This window comes from Opisthocomus hoazin, chromosome 8, assembly GCF_030867145.1.
Source record: "Opisthocomus hoazin isolate bOpiHoa1 chromosome 8, bOpiHoa1.hap1, whole genome shotgun sequence".
NCBI lineage: Eukaryota > Metazoa > Chordata > Aves > Opisthocomiformes > Opisthocomidae > Opisthocomus > Opisthocomus hoazin.
In genome coordinates this window covers 15,204,124-15,225,914 of record NC_134421.1, presented here as the reverse complement: position 1 = coordinate 15,225,914, position 21,791 = coordinate 15,204,124, and the positions used below count along the sequence as shown (strand labels likewise).

Genomic DNA, 21,791 nt, shown 5'->3' with positions numbered 1-21,791 from the left:
ATTCAGTGGAACACTAATACATAAATATATATTTTGTACAAGAAGAGTAGTTTGCATTTACACATTAATGCCAAAGAAAGTATAGTGTCAAACAGAGTACGTGTCAACAGTTGTGTTGTACTACAGAATTTCAATAGCTGCAGAATTTCATTCCACATTAAGAGGAACGGTATGCTCTTAGTGCTATGCTCTCAGTCACCTTACCGAAAGGAGGTGAGTGAAATGCTAGAGACAACTAGAGATCCTGAAGGGCAGACAAACCGTAGCAATGGGACAGTCCAATCATACTAGATGAGGTAAACATCACAGTGAACCATGATGAGGCGATGTCTGCACTGGTAGAGCAAACCAGGACAAGGCAAAGGTCTGAGCTGTGCAATGAGGTCACAGACTCCACTCAATTGTTAGTGAACGCTTTGACATGGCTTTTGTCTTTGTCAATGAGCAAGCCAGGGACAGTTTCCAATATGCAGTGTGGAAGAGGCTACCTTATACTGGTGGGGAAAGAGTTTGGATACACAAATCTTCCATGACTGCTTCGTGTCAATTGCTCTTACAGCCAGAAATGGACCTTGGTCTACTTTATTTGCTAGTATGGATCTAGTCACAGATTCTACTTTTTTAGCCACTATAAATGATTGCTTCTTGGAGCTATTTGTGAAAGCAGTCTCAAGAAAAGAAACAAACTGATTCAGTCCTGAATAACACACAAGACTTAGTACAAGTTGAAACAACAAAAGACACAAGTTTACTATAGTAATATTTTAACGGCATACATAAAAATAACAAGACTGGCAAAAATAAGCCCAAGAAACTGTTACAAGGGTCAAACGTTTGCAGTACCAAAGGGGCTGTTTAAAGAATTGTTTAAAAACTCAAAAGTGAACTTAGGCCTTTTGCTAGTCTACCCACACTACAAAGGCAGGGTTACTGATGTGCTGAAAAAGTAAATGAGGCAAGACATATAAAGAAAAATGCTAACTTATGATGACCTTTTCAAACTAAATCTTTCAGTTTAATAAAATATAATTACTTTCTTTACAAGCCTTGCATAACCTACCTCCTTAATCAATTGCTTTCTTGTAATAAAATCTGTAAAGGAACTTAAAAATTCAATTGATGAACAAGTATTTGTAGCAAACAATCAAAGGCTTTAACAGGCCTCAGTATCAGAGCAGTGCCAGAGAAAAAGCAATACCAAATGCAAGTTTTTGAGGAGTACTCAGAGAAGAACTACCAACCAATCAGGCTGGCTTTTGTACACGATAAGTAATACAAACTGTAATGAAAAATGGAAGTAGTAGAGAGAAATGTTCTGGGGAAAAGTTAACATAGTTTTTGTAGAGGGTAGTCATGCCCCATAAAACTAGTCAAGTTCTTGGAAGAACTCCAGGAGCAAACAGATACAGGGTTATTCAATTAGTGCTTTATACCTAGATGTCTAAAAAGTTTTATAAAGTTCCTCAAAAATGTGGTTCCGAGAAACTAAGAGATAAAAGGAAGGCTATCATATAGATTAAAGTCAGTTAAAGCCAGAAAACAAATGAGAGAAATTAATCATTATTTTTCATATTGGAGGAAAGCTTTAAGTGAGTTCTCACAGGAATTTATAATCTTCAACATAATTATAAATGATCTGGAAGACTGAGTGATGAGAGATTGCTCACCTGAGTGGATGACTGAGAAAGACAAAATTTTATCTGGGGTACTTTAATCTAACAATGATGGAGAAAATGTGAAGTTTTTAGGTGTAAGTGGGATATGAAATTAGAATCGTAGAACTATAGATTCATAGAGTGGTTTGGGTTGGAAGGGTCCAAATGCCCTGCCATGCACAAGGACATCTTTCACTAGGTCAGCTTGCTCAAAGCCTTCTTCAGCCTGACTTTGAACAATTCCAGTGATGGGACATCCACAGCTTCTCTGGGCAACCAGTTTCCATGTCTCACCACTGCCATTGTAAAAAATTTTTTCCTTATATCCAAACCAAATCTATCCTCTTTAAATTTAAAACCATTGTCCCTTGTCCTGTTACCACAGGCCTTGTTAAAAAGTCTTTCTCCATCTTTCTTATAAATCTCCTTTATATATTGAAAGGCTGCCCTAAGATCTCTCTGGAGTCTTCTCTTCTTCAGGCTGAATAGCCTCAACTCTCTCAGTCTTTCTTCATAGCAGAGGTGTTCCAGCCCTCTGATCGTCTTCATGGCCCTCCTCTGGACCCGCTCTAACAGGTCCACGTCTTTCTCATACTGGTGACCCCAGAGCTGGATGCAGTACTCCAGGTAGGGTCTCAGAAGAGTGGAGCAGAGGGGCAGAATCACCTCCCTTGACCTGCTGGCCATGCTGCTTTTGATGCAGCCCAGGATACGGCTGGCTTTCTGGGCTGCAAACTCACATTGCTGGCTCACATCTAATTTTTCATCCGCCATTATCCCCAAGTCCTTCTCTGCATGGCTGCTCTCAATCAATTAATCAATTCAGTGTTAATAAATACTTGGAAATTCACGTGACAAAAAAAGAATTTTAACTATACAAAAGGATCAAAGAACCTGTGAGAGCGGACAAATAATATTAGTAATGGGAGAGTCCAGTCATCAAAGACTGGCTAAATAACATATATCTTGAATATCATATTCAGTTCTTGTCACCTCATCTCTGAAGGGATACTGTAGAAACAGGAAGGTACAGAAGTGGTACCAGAAATACAGGATCTGTAGGACGAGCGACTAATTACTATGGAATTCTTCAGCTTGGAAAAAGAAACAACAAAGATATGACTTGACAGAAGTTTGTAACATCTCAAACAGGAGATAGTGAATAAGGATTGATGGTTTATCAGTTCTCCTAGAACAAGAGCAAAGGAGAAACTTACCATGCAACCAGCACAAAATGAGTCCAGGAAAACATGGGCATTTTTTTTCTTGAATATTTTGATTTATAAACAAATTGATTAATGCTTTGCTGTGAGATCTTATGAAGCCAAAAATTAAGTGGTTTTAGAAAGGGATTAGTCAAATCTCTAAAGGCCAGAGCCGTTAAATACGTATTATCTACAGCAGCTTAGATGCAGCCTCCAACTCAGGAAGTCTCTGGGCCAGATACCAGGTAAATGTATCGGTTAAGGATTTAATTATTTACTGTATACTTTTCCTTGTTTACTACACCCTGGCTTTAAGCACCCACTGCAAATATTGGCAGAGATGGAATACTGGGCAAGACAGAATGACTGTTTAGACCCAATGTGTTAGTCTTGTGTTCCTCTATTACAGTCTCTGCAGCAAGTAGAAGGGAAGATAAGGGTGTCTTCAGATGCTGAAACAGCATCATGAATCCATCATGAATCTGCAGTGAATGAAATAAACTCAAATATGTGTATCAACATCTTATATACTTCTGAATGCAGCATAAGGACAAACAGGTTAGAAGCACATTGCAATGCTACAGCAGACACAAAAGTACTCATCTCGAAATTTTGCAATGTCTGTGCACACTGTGAACAAGGAGCTGGAAAATTTTTAAAAAGAGAATGGGAAAAGCCATCCAGTTGTTTCAGATAGCTTTACATGTAATTTTCTAGACAAACAAATTAGCCTTCAACAAGGAGGACCATATGCTCCTCTACCAACAAACTGGAAAGCACACAATAAATCTACAAAGCTTTTCACCTAAAGCTGGCTCACGTTGAGCAAGCTTGCAGAGGAGTCTGGGTCCACCCACCTAACACCATGGTGAAACATCCGTTGTGTAACATGAGGAGTCGTTAAGATCAAGGCTGGAGCATACAGAGTCCTGGCAGCCACTTGGAAGGACTTAAAAAGGGCCAAAACAGGCATGAGGTCACTGTGATACTTATTCCCCACATGCAGAACATGACATGCAGGGTTTCTTGTCAGGGAAATTTCAGCTCTGTAGTGAGACCAGAGGAGCATGTAGGGAGTGAAGAGGCATAGACCATTCACCGGAGTTGTATGGGAATAAAATTGTGTGTACAGATGTGTTTGAATGAACAAGAAACTACATGGGTCTGGCAGGATGGGTTGGGTCTGTTTTTCATTACCCTGCAGAGATACAGGATTCTCAGAAATGCTCCAGCTATTGTTTCTTGAGGCCCTGGAGGGCTTTTGAGTGCAGGCTTCCTTTTCTAGCAAACCATTCAGCCTCATTTTCCTTGCTTACATAAAAGACAGCCTCCAGGCTAGCAGAAACAGAACAACAGATGAGTTCAGCGTGGCTCTTAATTAGAACTGTTGAGGTCACAATATACTTACTACCCTGATCTCATGCAAATTCAGGTAATTTATATCTGGCTGAGGAGTATTATGATAAGGGAATAATAAACTGATTACTCCAGAGCCACAAAGAGAAAAATTCCTGCTGTTAAAACATAGGCAGAATCTTTGATGTTTGAGCATACAGTAAGGAAAGGGTTGCAATGATTTCGTAACCGTATATTTAGTGTAAATAGAGAATTGTAAAATATGATTTACAGTACTGAGATGCCTACCTCTCCTTTTATGGCTATATGGGAAACATTGGTGAATCATCACTCAGATACACAGTCTGAGGGGCTGGAATTACTTAGTGGGAAGCCCTAGAGAGAGGAGCATGTCAAAACTGGCTTCTAAATCATCAGAATGATGATTCCTCTCCTGCATATCAGTACCTAGCACTGGGTAAGGTAGCAGCAACCTCCTTTGGACAGTAACTTTGTGGCTCAAGCTAATGATCAGGAAGTTGAAGACCTGGGATGCACAACAGCTCCTAAGTCTTGAATCACCAGGCTACATGATCATAAAATCCTTTTTACTACCCCCACTGCAGCTGGACCTCATGCAAAAGAGAATGGAAGATTCATAGGATCAGCAACAGATGAAGTTTATGGAAGCTTTGATTCTGTAACCCAGTAAGAAGTGGATTAGTCTGGCACAGCAGAGCCGTAGGTTGTGACCCCTGCTTCCAATGTTCATTACATATTTTATCTGATGATGCTTAAGTGGATGTTGAATAATGAGTCCTTAGAGTATAAAATTAAATTGTGCCCTAAAACAATTGTTATATTTGGAAAAGAATGCCACTGTTCAGCTCCCCTGGCCTGACATTGGCATGTTACTCTGCAAGTTCCAGGCTTCCTGAAGTGATCTTCAGATCACAATATCTGGTCTGTGCGGTCACATCACATGTTCTTGTATCTCTAAATCCTGTCTCCAAAAGCGGCCTCTGCAAATGCCCAGTGAAGTGCAGGACAGGAGGAACAGATAGCTCTTAGAGTACTGATCAGAATGCAAACGGGCTTAAACCAAAAGCCACTGAGCTGAATAAAAGTTCTCCCATTCACTATTCTTCTCAGTTATTAAAACTACAGCAATTCAAGACCCAGAAAGGTGACGCATATCTAAGAAGTGAATCCAGATACCAAATTTGCATATAAGTTTGAACATCTCCTTTTAGTACATGCCTGGATAGAGCACAATCATACAGCCTAGAAGAAATTGCTTGTGCTACTCATAAAAGGCCGAAGAAGAGACTAACAAAAAAATGAATTTATTAGAAATGGACTAAATTGAAAATTCCTTAAAGTGTTCATCAATATTCTCTATCAGAGCCTGCAAGTGTCTGCCTTTTGCTGTCAAGGACACCAAACTGAATTTGCACACCTTTCAGATTTAAAATTATATTTATAAGGATTTAAATTCTGAAAAAAAAACAATGCATTTCACCGCAACTTCTGAATCAGCACTGTCCCATTAACTCAGCAGGAGGAATCAGCTGGCACAAACATGAAACTTCTTATTATTATCTCTGTCAAATAATATAGCAAAGTCAGGAGAAAACACCCTGCCTCACAGGTGACATAGCTGAACCTGCAGAATTTTTTGAGGACTGATCAGATGAGCTAATAGTAATGTTATTGTAACCACAATGCTCTTAACACATGAAAGGAAAAATCTGTAGGAAGAAATAATATTCTTATTAGTACAAATTCTGTATTTGGAAAAAGAAGCATATTTTTTTTGGAATGCAAGCCCACCTTTGGGTCTCAAACCAAAGACTTTTACTGATCTCAGAATGGCAGCTCTGAACAATTGCTCTTACCTTGCACCACTTTCTTTACAGCGGAACTGGGAAACAAACGGCTCCTCTTTCTCAATACTGCTTATTACTCAGAAAAAAAACAAACTAAGAACAAATTACATAGTTGTGATTAATTATATCATGCATAAACACCCAATGAACTTAAAAGAAAATCATACAGTACTTTAACACTTAGAAATAGAAAAACCCCAGCAGATATAGGCTTGTGCAGCTTCACAACATTTCTTGACTGTCATTTTCTGCTACCTGCCCCACTCCTTTCCTCTCATTGCACCTTATGAGTCCTTGGGTTTTCTTTCAGTAATATATCTTCTTCCCCATGGTTCTCTACAGCCTACTTTACGTATCCCAGTAATGTTTCCTTCTTACCCCTAGAACACGCTGTGATACACTGCACCTTCACATTAAGAATGGTTTCCTGCACTTCAACAACTTTTTCTTATTTTTTATTTACCCATTGCTGTCTGGGATTTTTTCACGTTCGACAATACCTATTTCATGCCAGTAGCGGAAAGGCAGAGATATGAAGAAAGTAGATCTATTTTACACACACACAAAAGTTCAACAAAATTGTTCTTAAGAATATGTTTTCTTTCCAAGGTTTCCAAGCCTGTCTTCTTCTGATAGTATTTCATGATGTTAAGGCTGCATTCCCTGCCATGAGTTTTGCCTGAGGCAATCTGGTATTATTGCAAGATGACTGTGATCTGCCATGGGATCGTGAGGAGGCTAAACTGTTCAGTGTGGGTAAGCCAAAAGGTCTGAAAAACACCGAAGGGCAATATTTGGATTCTCTTTCATGCCAAATCTGTGAAGGCCCTTGAGAAGGATATTAAGCTACTTGAAGTCTTTCAACACAGTGGACTGGAAGCTGCAAAAGGGAACTGACATTTATTTGTTCCTAGGTTTGAGTGTTTTCATCAGATAGTTGCAACCTCTTTCAGTTACCTGTAGCTTTGGTATTCATTACTATTGGCCCATTTAACAGGTTTCCGTGATCCTCAAAGATTGCTGCCAGGAAAAGTAATCATCTGATTTCAGGTTTTTGAAAAGCTGAATAGCCTGCATTTTTGATACATCCTTTTCTTTGCCAGTGATAGATTCATCATCAGATACAGGCTTCCCAGGTGTTGTCTTGTCTTCAGAAGGTTTCTTGACTTGGTGGTCTTCCTGACTAACATCCACCTTCACACCGGATTTTAGGCTGTGGAAGCAATAGTCACCAACCTGGCAAAGAAAAACTGGCTCCATGCTGTCAGGGTTTAACACCACCAAGTTACCCTCCGGCAAAGGCTGCTTTCTAGGAAGATTGTTTCCCTTCTGCAAGACAGGCAAAGAAATCTTTGTGGGTTCTGAATGTCCATGGAGACCGAAAGGGACAGTAAGATAGTCTCTAAATGTATCCAGGTGCAATCCAGAAGAGCTGGGTGCTTGACCTGAAACTGGGACCATGACACCAGTTTTCCCAGGAGAAAACTCATGGCAAGAGTGGTCACTGGAGGGCTGGGGCTCCTGTGAGTCAGAAGGTAACTCCCCAGCAGTGACAAGTGGTGGACGGGCGGACTCGCTGGCTGATGGCAGCAACAGGCTCTCTGTGGTGATGTACTCCAAGGTGCAGTGCTGAGGAGACGTGGTACAGCTGAGAGCCTTTGGAGATTTCTGCTCTTCTGTTCTCACGTTCGTGCCTTTCCCACAATCTGGCAGGGCCGGGGAGACTTGTTTCTCATCACTGAGGTGCTGCATCATTTCCTTCTGATGTGAGAGCTGGAAGGGCCGCGGCGGACCTGCTCCTGGCTGTTCTTGCCTCTGTGGAGCCTGGGGACAGTTGTCCTTTGGAAGGGTCACATATTGAAGGGAAACAGATTTCTCACGAACTCCCACTGGGTGCACTTCCAGGGTCTGATGCATATCAGGCTGGGAGGACATCATGGAGCTGTACAAGTATGGACCATTGAAGGCAAAGCAAGAGATTGCTTTCTGGGAAGCAATGCTTGCATCAGCACTGTTTCTCCTTGAAACAGGAAAGGAACGACCAGCAATCTGACTTGGGCAGACAACTGGGGCATGCTTTGACTCATTTAAAGCATGGTATGAGTTCTGGAGGTCCAGTGCAACAGGGGAAACATCTGGTTTTTTAGCCTGCCCTTCAGGGCACTCTGCCAAGCTCTTCATCTGCCTGAATGTGGGAAAGTTAAAAGTTGTTCATGAGAGATATTATTGTGGTAAACATTAGATATAAAATAAGCTTAGTTGAAAACACATATAGCTACGCATAGGGTTAGAAAAAATCTTTCTTGGAGAAGCAGGCTAACCAAGATAGAAAAAATTGTATCCCTTCCTCAAAGCAACTTGTACAGGCTTTTTAGTGAGAGAACACATTATTACATCCTGCCGTGACTTAGTCTCTTTGAGACTATCATCCCCAGTGTCACTGTAATGTGCTGTTCACTCACCTGTCCACAACTTGAAGGAAACTAGCCTGCTCCATCTTCTCTGAATGGTTGCATTTGTTGAAGTCCAGCTGGCTGCTTGTTGGCCAGTTCCCTAAAGGTACTTTCTGAAAAAGAAAAAGCAGACATGACAAAAGAGCAGTGTCTCACTGGCGGTAGAATCAAGAACCATACATTCCTCATAGACAAACAAATAGCAGAGCCTACAGCATCTGGCAACAGGGATACAACTTCACTAATATGACTAGAAGGTGTGTTATGTTCTCCAGTAGAAGGTTACTTCAAACCCATATTGCCTTACAATTATCCTAACTACAAGTACTCAGTGAGCCAACTAGGAAAGATGCCCTCCTGGACTTGTTATTTGTGAATAGAGAAGGACTCAGGGGAAATGTTGTGGTAGGTGGCTGTCTTGGCCACAGTGATCATCAAGTGGTTGAGTTTAAAATTTTCAGAGTAATGAGAAAAAAGGACAACAGAGTTGCTACCTCTGAATTCAAGAGAGCAAATAGAATCATAGAATCATATGTTGGAAAAGACCTCTAAGATCATCAAGTCCAACCGTCAACCCAACACCATCATGCCTACTAAACAATATCCCAAAGTGCCACATCTATAGGCTTTTTAAACACATCCAGGGATGGTGACTCAACCACCTCCCTGGGCAGCCTATTCCAATGCCTGACCACTCTTTCAGTAAAGAAATTTTTCCTAATATCTAATCTAAACCTCCTTTGATGCAACTTGAGGCCATTGCTTCTCATCCTGTCGCTAGTTAGTTGGGAGAAGAGAATTTTAATCTATTCAGGGAGCTACTTAGCAGTGTCCCCTGGGAATCTGCTTTTGAGTACTTGGAAGTCCATGAATGCTGATCAGTTTTTAAGAACCACCTTTTTAAAGCAGAGGAGCAGGCAATTCCAGTCTGTCATAAGTGAAGTAAGTGGGGCAGACGACCAGCTTGGCTGAACAAGGAACGTTTTCTGGAGCTCAAGAGGAACAAGAAATAGTATGATCTCCGGAAGCCAGGTCAGGCTTTGCAGGAAGATTTCATTTGTGACATTTCCATTTGTGGACACTGAAAGTGTAAGGGACCAGCTGTATCAGCTGCAATGTTCGTAAGTCCATGGGGCCTGATGGGATTCATCCCAGAGTACTGAAGGAGCTAGTGGATGTTACAGCAGGACCCCTCTTGATCATCTGCCAAAGGTCTTGGGAGTCTGGGGAGGTCCCCACTACCTGGAAGCTAGGCAGTGTTATTCCAATTTGCAAGAAGGGCATGAGGGAAGACCCAGGAAACTACAGACCTGTTAGTCTGCCCTCAGTTCCTGGAAAAATTATGCAGAGGATCATACTGGGTGTTGCTGAAAGGCATTTAAAGAACAATGCAGTTATCAGGCACAGTCAACAGGGGTTCACAAAGGCAAAGTCCTGTTTAACTAATTTGATATCCTTCTATGATAAGGTCACCCGCCTAGTGGATGAAGAGAAGGCCGTGGATGTAGGGTTTTTTGATTTAGGTAAGGGTTGTGATACGTCCCTCACAGCATCCTTCTGGACAAGTTGTCCAACTATAAGATGAGCAGGTACACAGTGTGCTGTGTGAAGAACTGTCTGAAGGGCAGAGCTCAAAGGGTTGTAGTGGGGCAGAGCTCAAAGGGTTGTAGTGAATGGGCCTACATCTGGCTGGTGACCAGTCACCACTGGGATATCTCAGGGCTCAATTCTAGGGCCAGTTCAATATTTTTATCTGTGATCTGGATGCAGGAATTGAAGGCACTGTTAGCAAGTTTGCAGACAACACCAAACTGGGAGGTGCTGTTGACTCTCTTGAGGGACAAAAGGCCTTGCAGAGGGTTCTAGATAGATTGGAGCATTGGGCAATCAACAATGGAGTAAAATTTAACAAGTCCACATGACGATTCTGCATCTGGGACAGAGCAGCACCAGGCACAAGTATAAAGTGGGAGAGGAGTGGCTGCAGAACAACCCTGCAGAAAGGGATCTGGAGGTGGTGGTCGGCAGTAGGTTCAATATGAGTCAGCAATGTGCCCTGGCAGCTAAGGGGGCAAACCACATCCTCGAGTGCATCAAACACAGCATCATCAGCTGGTAAAGAGAGGCGATTATCCCGCTTTATTTAGCAATGGTGTGGCCTCGCCTTGAGTACTGGGCCCTACAATTTCAGGGGAATTTTAAGGTCCTCAAATGTGTCCAAAGGAGGGCAACAAAGTTTGTGAAAGTACTGGAAAGACTGTCCTATGAGGAGCAGCTAAGGACTTTGGGTTTATCTAGTTTGGAGAAAAAGAGGCTGAGGGACAACCTCATTGCTCTCTAAAGCTGCCTGAGGAGGCGAAGTGGACAGGGAGGTGCTGATCTCTTCTCTTGCATATCCACTGATAGCACACATGGGAACGATTCAAAGCTGCATGAAAGGAGGTTTAAAGTGGACATTGGTAAGAGTTTCTTTACTGAGAGGGTGGTCAAACACTGGAACAGACTTCCTAGAGAGGTGCTGGATGCCCCATCCCTACTAGTGCTTAAATGGCATTTGGAGAACGCCCTAAATAATATGCTTTAACTTTTGGTCACTGCTGAAGTTGTCAGGCAGTTGGACTAGATGGTCACTGTAAGTCCTTTCTCCAACTGAACTATTCTATTCTATTCTATTCTATTCTATTCTATTCTATTCTATTCTATTCTGCTCTGCTCTGCTCTGCTCTGCTCTGCTCTGCTCTGCTATACTCTATTCTAACTTCACATATCATAGGGGACAGAGGCTGCTCCCTTAAAGAGCTCATAGAGATGCTGCAGGTTCCTACCACAATAAATATCAAAGTTGCTGCTTTCTGCAGCGTCTGCACTTTTTCAGCACCATGTGGGGACACTCCACACGTTTCACCTATAAGGGTATAATGGCTGTCCTGCTGTACCAGCTGACCAGAGAAACAGAATTACTGGGGTGTTTGCAAAACTTAGGATAAAGTAATTCAGTGCAGGGATGGAATCTTTCAAAACCATGAAACTAAGGCAGTGGGTGCTTGTGGATGGAGAAACAGGCAGGGGATAGGAAACAAAGCTATTAAGGTGCTGCTTGGAGTGGGAAAAAGTTTCCAGTGTTTACTGTAGAGATCAGGCAAAAGAAATTAATTTGCGGCATTAGCATAAGCATAACCTGTTTGTTGTCTGGCACAAGAGAACCCGCGCCTAGTCTTTGCGATCTATTTGAAAATTCGGTATTAAACCAGGTCATTACAATGAAAGTGCATTTTACAGCAACGTGACAAATGGACTATGGTTAACAAATGTGTTAATTCCTTCACTCACACACAAACGTAGATACTGTAAATGCTCACTCATCTCACACAAAGGCCATGTTGTAAATGATATTAATTGGACTGTTATGTATCTATACTTGCTGTAATCCATCCCTTATGAACGTAGACTAGAATCTACTGTTATACAAAAATAGTCACGCATGTGTGTGTTGGGGTGGGTACATTATTCAATTAGATAGTCTTGCAAGATTGGAAGATTTTTACCACCAAAATCTACAGATGCCTTTAAATCCCTTTACAGATGTTGGGTTTTTTTGGAAGGGAGGAAGAAAGGAGGGAGCTTCTACTTACACAGCTGTGACCAAATGCTGTGTGTGTTCCTCAATTTCCAATAAAGAATGCTTGTCCTGGTAATGGACAGGCATGTGATAACATTTATTCCAGAAAATCCAGCTCCTCAATCTAGAAGTTACTTTAATAGGGCTACCACCCCATTCTAAAAAGCTCTGAACTAGTGTTGATTACTATTTGGAGATGAATGAAGCACCAGCTGATGAAATTTGCTAATGACTCTAGATTATTTCAGTCTGTTAAAATTTTAAAGTACTGAAAATTTTCTAGCTTGGTTTCAAATCACAATGATGCTGACAAGCACAATGCAAAGAAGTCTACTAGTGTAAATATAAGAACATAGTTACACTGAATATGACCAGAACTTCTCCAAAAAAATAAGGCACAGACTAATAAAAATATCTGTTCATTATGGTCTAGGAGAGAAGAAGAGCTCTTAATATTATCTGAGGTCCTGAAAAAGAGAGAGAAATAATGAACCCTACAAGGCAGAGTTCTCTCTTACCCCCAGGTAGCTCTGGATCAGGAGACTCTTGCTGGGGTTCGGAATCTTTTCCTCCCACATTTGCCTCTTCCTGCAACAACACCACAGAGTTTTCCAGATTTGCTTCTCAACGTGCCTGCAACCAGTAAAGACTGCACCCCATGCACAGCGAGAAAACTCCAAGGCCCTGGCACACCAACACCCAACTCTCACCCTTGCACAGATGTGTACAAGCTGTCCGTTGCACACCAAGCTTCATCTCCACACAGACCTCTCTCTCATGGGGGACAAGAAGTGCCTCAGCCTTTATGCCACCCACACGACCAACACGCTGCTAAATCTCCTAGTCACAATGCAAACCCACCTGAGGAAATACTTATAGCTGCAATGAGCAACTATTAGCAAAGCGATGATGAGAGCTGGCAGCGTCACTGGGAGAACCACTGGTGGCAAAACTGAAACGGAGAAGAGAGGAAAAGGTGGCGGCTTCCATAACAGGTTTTTCACTCCGGTCCCTCCTATGCAGGCAGATCAGGGAAATGTAGGTGGCATGTCACGGGATAGGATCATGAGGCCTTCGCACTGTTGGGATACCCTCCAAAGTGGGAGCGACCAAATGTGACCTGAACAGCTTACTGACCAAAAGAGTTCATCACTTCCTTCACTGATCCTTTTTTATTTTTTACTGACATCATAGTAAACCATTTAGGCTGATAAAAAGATGGTTTGGTACCCTCCTCCACCATGAACGATAGGCATGACTTCAGGCATCTTAGGTCTGCTTACTCTGCGTGGTCCTGAAGAGATGGGAGTCTCAGGGATTTTCTAAGAAAGAGCTTCCTTTGCTAATGCCCATAACTGATCCTCAACAACATGCCAGTTTCTTCCTGAGTACACTCACCAGAATTTGCCTAAGCCACTGGCTTACCACTACAAGCTTCCTCGGGAAAAAGCATGCAAGATTGTATTACTTTGGGCACAAGAGCAAATGTCAGCAGACATTCTGCCTCTAAGTCCAGAAACGGCAAAAACGTGTGAAGGGTTTTATCTCCAGCAGACTCGACTCTGTGTTTTAGGCAACCCTATCATCATTCTGCAAACAGAAAAGACTGATGGCTTGTGCTCTGCCTTCTTGCACTCTCAGGCTCTTCAGTCCTTCTGATAGCAGAATGGACTACTGGAATCAGGAAACAAGGACGATCTTTGGGCAGGATCCTTACTTGATTCTCCATGTGGAAACCTTTATGGTTGGCTGTACTCACCTTGTGAGGGGAAGGAGGAAAGAAGCTTTAAAAGTCACTGCTGCTCACCCCCTTCATTAGCACTGGTGCTGTGCCACAAGGATGCAGACAGGGCAGCTACCTTGTCAAGGGAACCCAGCTAGCTCATGGCTGGACCCAACTTCTGCCCCAGCTGACAGAATGTATTTTTCTAAAGAGGCATTTTGGCCACTAGCAGTCCATAAAACCTTTCAGAAGTAGCCTGCATGAAAAGTACCCTGCTGGGTCTTCCAGGTGAACTCCTCACTCCATTCGCTCCAAGGCCCCTCATAATCCAGAGGCGTATTCACCCTTGCACGCATTTTCCCCCTGTATTCTGTAGATGATGCCAGCATCTGCGGGGTGAAGACGAAGGGAGGTTCATCGTTGCTGACATCTAACTTCTGGAGAGTCTGGGGAGAAGAAAGAAGCACAAATGACAGACGTGAGAGGAACCGTCCTTCCCATTTGCCCAGCAAAGGGAAATCCAGGACTCCTGCGCTTTCTAAGACTTACCTTTTCATATTGGTTGTCTCTCCAGTACTCAACTTGGTATCTCTGTTTTATGAAGCCATATCGCAAAGTGTATTTTGTCCACTTCAGCTCATACTCTTGGTTCTCCGTCACTGTTACTGACACATTTTCAGGTGGCAGCACCTTAACTGGAACACACGGCAGGTCTCAGAGTACTTATCAACATGGTGGTCCCGCACTCCCCTTCACCACTGTGAGTAGTTTCCAGAGGCTGAAACCAATCTTGTTTTATGCAATACAGCAAGTCTCAGCTTTTTAACACTTCTTAATTCTCTGCATCTTCATTTTCTACTCAAATACAATAAATCAGTGGACACCTTAAATAACAGAAAATCCACATCTATTAACATCGACAGCACTCCCTGTCTACAGAAAGGCAGTCAAACAATATTTGACTCCTCCGTCCCGGTCCAGCACATTTCCAGAGATTTTCAGCTCCCTTGGAGCTGCTGCCTGATATTTTCACCCACTGCAGGACCTCTTCCAGCTTTAGTCTGTGACAAGTAGCACCAGTACCTCCAGATACAGGCAGGCAGTGATGACCTGCCTAGCACACCTCACAGCAAGACAAAATACAGCAACTCACTGTTCTTGTAGGCTTCAATCAGTTTCTCCTCCTTCTTGGCCCGGACAGACACATGGTACTGGCTCTGACTGCTGGAGTTGCTAACAGGGATCTCACAGCTCTGGACTACATACGGGATGTGGGGCAATGCCTTCTCATGCACAGGAGAGCACTCCTCTTCTCTGAGGGGAGAAAAAGAGCTTGAGCTCAGATCAGGGGGAATGGGACAGAGCAGAAGCTCCAGGGGAGAGGCGCAGGGATGCTGCCATGGTCAAAGCACATACACGGATGCCGGCGTGGACCTGAAGAACAAGCCAAAGAGGACAGAGGTGATGATCACTTTCTTCACTTCCCAGCTGCACGTCAGACGATCTGCACCATTGAAGAGGCAGCGAAGGTTCCTGGGCTGAAGGTCCCCTTCAGACAGCATGAGAGCAAGCTCAGTGACAGGAAAGGTCTGGATTCTCAGCCAGCGCTTCCGCCCCTGCACAGCCCCACTCTGTCCCACACTACCTTCAGTGGTCTCCCACGACACCTCCATGCTCCACTCGCTGAACTGCCCAGAGAAACCGCTGTCCTGCCCCGGTCTGGCTCGTACACGGGCAATGTAGCTGCTCCCTGGGACAAGGTCCTTGTGGCTGAGATGGCACCGTGTGGTGCTGGAGAGCAAGAGTGAGGCAGCTTTCTGTTGTTGGGGGAGGGAGGGAGAGTGCAGAGGGAGGACATTTTGGAGTTGGGAAATGGAGAAGAGGGGTGGAGGGAAGACAGGAAAAGCATGAGAGGAGGTGATTGCTTGCAGCTTCTCCCAGCAGTCCCATGCATGTGATGGTCCATGCACTTGCTGCCATGCAGTGCTCCTTGCTCCCATACTACACGTCTTCAGCGTGCATGCTAAAGATCAGTCTCACAGGTACAGAACAGAAAAATATGCAGGCCTAGGGAAGCAATAGCACAACAGATATGGACTCCTAAAAACTAAAAAAAATTAAAAACCATATCCTCCTGGAAGGGGAAGCAGCTTCAAATGTATTTTGCCATTTTCCCACATGAATCCACAGGCTCCAATTGGAACATGCTTTTATTCCATTTGGGAGGGATTCAGGGCAAAATCAATTCCAACTCAAAACCAAGTGCAGTGCTTTTTTTTCAGTGACGAATAGATATTTGCATTCAATTCAGGACAAATGGTATTTCTCTGGGCAAGTCACTTGCAAACAGAATCAGAGCCCCTTCCGCCTGACCTGAAACAACATTTGTTGCATCTCCTCATAGTGCCTGAGAACAGAAAGACCGCTCATTTTCACAACATTCACCTCGGGCTCTCCACCGCCCAAAGGGGTGCAGCCCAAACCAGGAGAGCCCAGCTCCTCTGCTCTTACCTCCCAGGACTCCCAAACGCGCTTGTAAGTGACTTCATACTCCAGTGCACTGCCCAGCCCTTGGCTTCCATCAGCTGCTTTCCAGGTCAGCAAGAAGTCTCCTGATGTCATCAAGCTGACTGAGAGGTTTTGAGGTGGGAGGGTTTGAACTGCAAGGTGAAGGTACGACCCAGGAGATTAGACAGTGAGGACAGGGACATGAAGAGGGAAGAAAAAGTCTAGGTAAACTTCCCCATTTCCAGAGTATCTTATCCCTGCCACATCAGGTAGCTCCTGCTTGAGTCCCTATTCCAGGTCCAGCTGGTCCCAGAAACTTCCCTTCTCCCCACCCTGCCCCATTCTTTCAATGTGGAATTCTTTGGCAGTTTTCACAACGGAAGCAGAATCCGCTTCCTGACTGAATAGCAATTACATTCTCAAAGATACCTAATATTCACTGGAAAATGAGAATTTGGTATTTAATCCTTACCATTCTGGAAAAGATCAACATTTAGTTCTGCTTGAAGTGTCTTGTTAGGTTTGAAGCTGTAAGTATCATCTACCCCTATTCCAAAATTGTCTGTAGTGCTGCGACAAACCCAGTGCACATAGGAGTCTGGAGCCTCATGTAAGTCATTTTCTGTTTGGCGTTTGCAAAGCATCTCCTTGTTCTCCCTGTGTATAGAGAAAGTGGTCTATAAAGATCTGATGTGGAGACCTATAGCTAATACAAAATTAAATACCTGAAACCAATTCCATCCCGTTCTGTTGTTATAATTTACTCGAGCACTTATAGCCTCTTCTCACTGTACCTATTAGGCCTGTTTTGCATCAGTTTATATGAAAAACATTTTTAACACCAGAATTTTTGTCAAGTACCTTCCCATTTCAAAGTTGTGCAGCAGAATGTTATATTTTGGTACCAGTCTATTTTTGTTAGCTTTTAGCCTAACTGCATAATCTCATATTTTTTTGTGTGAGTAATAGGATGAAAACAAATGTCATGGAAATGCACCTTTACTCAGAGTGAAAGGCAGTTTATGATGATCCTTAACTTCTTGAAGACATTCATGTTGCAGTCCCAGAAAGCTACTTAAAAAAAAAATCCATCCAAAATGTACTTCTGCATCCTTAGTAGTTCTATTATGTCAAGGGACCTTACGTATTCATTAAAGATTTCTTTCAGAATGTTAATCATCCTTTTAGATAGCCTTTCTCCAGACCAAGGAGCACCACGAAAATTAGAAACAGTGTTTTAAACTAGACAGAAGAGGATAAGCTTTGTGTGCTTGCGGTAGCCTGAGCTGCTGGAGAGACATATTGCTTCTTTTTGTACCCTTTGGAATTTTGTTTGTGCTTATGGTTTTGTGCCCAGTATATTACATTGTTCCAGTTCAGATGAGAAATACTAAGTTGTGAATATCAAAGGCCAAGTACTGTCTTCCAGGATAGGATGGAGTCTCCTAGCCAAATATATGTCAGCAAGCATTATTTAGCACTACTGCTGTTTTTAAAAGTTGGGTATTAGCAAGGAAGCCAGGGATATTCTTAAGTAGAGGCGGGACTGACCATACATGTGCGTACCCTTAAACAGAAGAGTCAGCCCAAGGGCTGTGAAGTCTTGAAGATATTTCTGTCTACTCACCAGAATTACCTTAGAGTTGGGGATTTAGTCAACTATTCTTTATCTATGTGTTGTTTAATCATTGGCCATTTTTATTTCAGCTATGTGACTGTCCACACTTTATACTTGCTTGTCTGATTAGTTCACTTCAGTCATGTTTCCTGTGTGATCCACACACTCCATCATGTATCAACGTTCCAGAGAATCCTCCAAACGTCCAAGTAATTTTATATCATCTTTTCCTGGAAGTATTAGCTTCAAAGTCCTGTTCCAAAGACCTTCCATTGATTTCAGCTGCTTTTAGTTTTATTAATTCTCTCTTTACAATAAAATCAAGATTTCTTTCCTTTCCTTCCTGTATCCCCAGACTCTAATCTGTTTTCTTCTCAGCTTTCCATCTTTGTCTTCCTCTCTTCCTTGACTATTCCTCCCTCTCTGTCCTTTCTTATCCTCACAATTGATCCAGTCTGGTGATTCAGTTCCATTTTCATAAGGAAACAGATGTAACAGAGAGGTACTGGCATAAACAGACCAGTATCTCTGGGAGGAAAAGCGATAGCACAGATGAACTTACCAGTCTTCTCTATCTCACAAACACACAGTCTATACATGTTTCTCAGAAGCAATAAAATCATACTCCCAGTGATGCTCCTAAATAGGCAAAATAACATCGGGAATCTTCTCCTTCCTTTTAGAGTTATAAATAACACTCAGGCTCACAGCTGGTCTGACACCATCTTCTCCACCACTTTGACAGCAACCTGTATGCCCCATCTTATTTCATATCTATGATCTCACAACAAAATTATGGCAAAATAATTGGAAAGGTGATAAAAATAACTCCACTAGCACACACTGTTCATTCCTCCCTTCCTAAAAGAGGCCTCAGAAGCAGGCACAACTTTTCCTTTAACCCAATGACAGAAAGAAGTGGCCATTTTTTCCAAAAACCTCACTGCTCGTCCCCAGGAGTCCATGTTGTGGCCAACTTCCCTTTGGCCATTTATCCAGCACAGCACATTTCAGGTACTTACATTATAATATTATCCCTTCGGTAAAGAATCACAGCAGCAAGGGCATGAGCCTCTGAATGCTCCATCCATGTGCAGGTCACCTGTGAGTTGTAATCGTTGTAGCAGCTCAAGCTCTTCATAGGGATACTCTCTGAGAAAGTAACGCAGGCAAAAAAAGGTATAGTGATTACAAATGTGAATAGTGAGAGATAGCAGAACGTACAGTGATTCTGCCAGCAGAGTGGGGAAGGCACTGGTAATAGTACTCTCCTCATGGCACCATAAAATGACTCGTGGTGAAAATGTGTACAGTAGTTGTGGCCAATCCGAACACCTCCACAATACGCAAGTGTCCAAACCAAGCTACAAGCAATAACAATGAAGTGAGACCATTGTGCCTGCAAGGCATGTGACTCTAGCCAAGGAATCACTTTTCAAACACTGATTGTTTCCAGGGATTAGTAGATACCATGGTCACCAGGCATACAGTGATCATTTCATCTTTGTGTGTTGCTGTATGGGACTTTTTTGCCACTAAGCTCCTAGTAAAGGATATGACACCAGAAAAGTATATCTAAAAGTGAGATGGTCTGGGAAGAATCTTGTTATGACTCAGAAGAATGCCCAAACTAATTTGCTGGAAGTAGATTTGTGACCCAGAAATGGCCAGACCTCTCGTCAGGGATAACCTTTTTTTTTTTATAAACCTCATAACTGTGAAGTGGGAAAATACAGACCACCCCTGGTACATGCACTACGAAGCAAGTTGCTTTCTTCTCCTTTATTTTTTCTGAAGGTAATATCTGTGCTACACTATTGGGATATGACCTTCAGATGACAGAGATGTCAACATGCAAACATGAGTGTGCTTTCTCAATTCTTCTTGATGAGAACTACTATCAGCTGGGTGATACAAAGAGATACTTCCCATTCCTGGCTCTGCTAAATCAAATTAGAGGGAAGGGGAGGGGAAGGGAAGGGAAAAGGGAGGGGAGGGGAAGGGAAAAGGGAGGGGAGGGGAGGGGAGGGGAGGGGAGGGGAGGGGAGGGGAGGGGAGGCAGGGGGAGGGGAGGCAGGGGGAGGGGAGGCAGGGGGAGGGGAGGCAAGGCAAAGGCAAAGGCAAAGGCAAAGGCAAAGGCAAAGGCAAAGGCAAAGGCAAAGGCAGAGGCAGGAAGGAAAAAAGGAAGAAAGAAAGGAAAGAAGAAAGGAAGAACAAAAAAATGAATGAAAGAAAGAAAGGAAGGAAAGAAAAGAAAAAAGAAATAAAAGTAGCTCTTTTTGCATCAGAAGAGGAAAGACATTAAACTCAGAAACACAAGCAATAGATATAGTAGATGGTCTCTTTATCTGTCAGCCTTTCCACAAGAAGAAAATCAGGTCATCTGGATGTTGTTGTTGGTAGCCCCTCCTCCCCAACTTGTCTTGTGTCTGTCCACTTGTCTCTACTCCTGTACACTACCATCTGAATCACACAGCCCTTCCTTTTCCTATGTGTTCAGTATCTATCAGGGTCTATTCCTCCTTCTTATTCACTCCTTAACCAGTCAACTTGTTAATCTCATCCATTTGTCGAGTATTTCACCTGTCCACACCATCAACCTACAAGTGATTTGTCTGCACATGCATCTGCTACACACTGGGTTTGATCAAGATGTCTGTTTTCTTAAAGCATAGAAGATGGTGGCAAAAGGAAGCAGAAAAGCAAACAGAAAATGAGGAAGAGCATTAGCAGAAAGAAGAAGGCTGATACAAAATGAAAGGCGATAATGGAAGGATAAAAGAGAATGTAAATTTAAAACTCACCTCGAATGGCTTGGACACTGAAGACCAAACACAGATTCAGTAGAAGGATGAGAATTTCTTTCACGTTCATACTGTCCTTTGCGCACAAATCTGATCCTAATTCAGAAGGTAATTGTTTTCATTGCCCACTGGCTACTTTCTTGCTCTGCTTATTGTGAAGCTTCTGGTTTTCATTTCACATAAAGAGAAGTAAAACCGAATTAGGGAACTTCTTTAGGCTTTGTGCTGGAATGACGTTCAGAAAGAACTCCTACCAAGTACTTATTGTAGGACAAAATCCATGTCTTCTTATTGTGTGAGTGGCAATACCAGCAGAGAATGAAGAAGTAAATGCACGCTTCCAGGGAAGTGAAGGGATTCTTTCAGCTGAGTAGCAACAAGACACAGTCCTGACCTGTGAAGAGCCTTAAAACTCAGCCTTTAAATCATTCATCCTTCTGCTCTTCATGATCAAAGCCTTCCTAATGAGCTCCAATAGTGTTCTGGTTTTTGCCTTTCTTTAAAAATGTGATCCCCAACCACATAGCTTCTGGGAGCTATAGGGGTTGAATATTGAATGTTCATTCACTTTCAGGTTTCTCTTCAACAATCTACTTTTCCAGCTGCTCCTCAAACAAGATGCAAATTGTAGAAATAATACCAAATAAACTATTTATCCTTTTTTTTTTTCTTTTTGTGATTGGTGAGATTGAGAATAGATTGAGTGGTTCAAAGACCGTTGACCATATTGTACAATACTGGAATTCAAGTCCTTTTTGCCATTTCTCATTGGTCTCTCGAAAGGTATAACAAACTCACCTACTCAAGCACATTACAGAGCTGAGACTCATTTCTACTTTAATGGAGCATGGAAAAAACTCCTTTTAAATTCTATTGACTTTCAGATTCCTGAATGCCACTTCATTGCACCAGAAACAGGTGGCTGAGCCCTTGAATAATTAACGCAGCTAAGGAATCCTTTAGTGACTCACAAACCCTTGTA

The 21,791-nt window shown here is 42.7% G+C and overlaps 1 protein-coding gene across 2 annotated transcripts; it reads right to left on the bottom strand.

Annotated features, from left to right (window-relative positions):
- Positions 1-459: 459 nt before the first annotated feature.
- On the bottom strand, positions 460-21,625 carry LOC104338048 (colony stimulating factor 2 receptor subunit beta). 2 transcript variants are annotated; one of them, XM_075428196.1, is made up of 13 exons: positions 20,810-21,625; positions 19,028-19,157; positions 16,860-17,044; positions 16,391-16,539; positions 15,525-15,696; positions 15,296-15,428; positions 15,033-15,193; positions 14,429-14,574; positions 14,151-14,325; positions 13,018-13,108; positions 12,675-12,789; positions 8,547-8,650; positions 460-8,269 (listed from the first exon to the last, which is right to left on the bottom strand). In XM_075428196.1, the coding sequence occupies exons 1-13, from the start codon at positions 20,877-20,879 to the stop codon at positions 7,075-7,077; spliced, it is 2,826 nt and encodes a 941-aa protein (XP_075284311.1). In that variant the 5' UTR covers positions 20,880-21,625; the 3' UTR covers positions 460-7,074. The 2 variants fall into 2 exon arrangements, with proteins under 2 accessions (XP_075284311.1, XP_009942366.2); XM_009944064.2 differs by having other exon boundaries at positions 12,675-12,744; positions 20,810-21,624.
- Positions 21,626-21,791: the final 166 nt, after the last annotated feature.

What these genes read in the sequence shown, in the direction of transcription:
- LOC104338048 (XM_075428196.1), bottom strand. Translation starts at nt 20,879, where the DNA reads ATGAACGTGAAAGAAATTCTCATCCTTCTACTGAATCTGTGTTTGGTC. An exon ending in AGCTATAAGTATTTCCTCAG is followed by an intron (nt 12,790 to 13,017) that starts GTGGGTTTGCAT and finishes TACTGGTTGCAG; the next exon opens with GCACGTTGAGAAGCAAATCT. An exon ending in TGATCCAGAGCTACCTGGGG is followed by an intron (nt 8,651 to 12,674) that starts GTAAGAGAGAAC and finishes TTTCTTTTTCAG; the next exon opens with AAAGTACCTTTAGGGAACTG.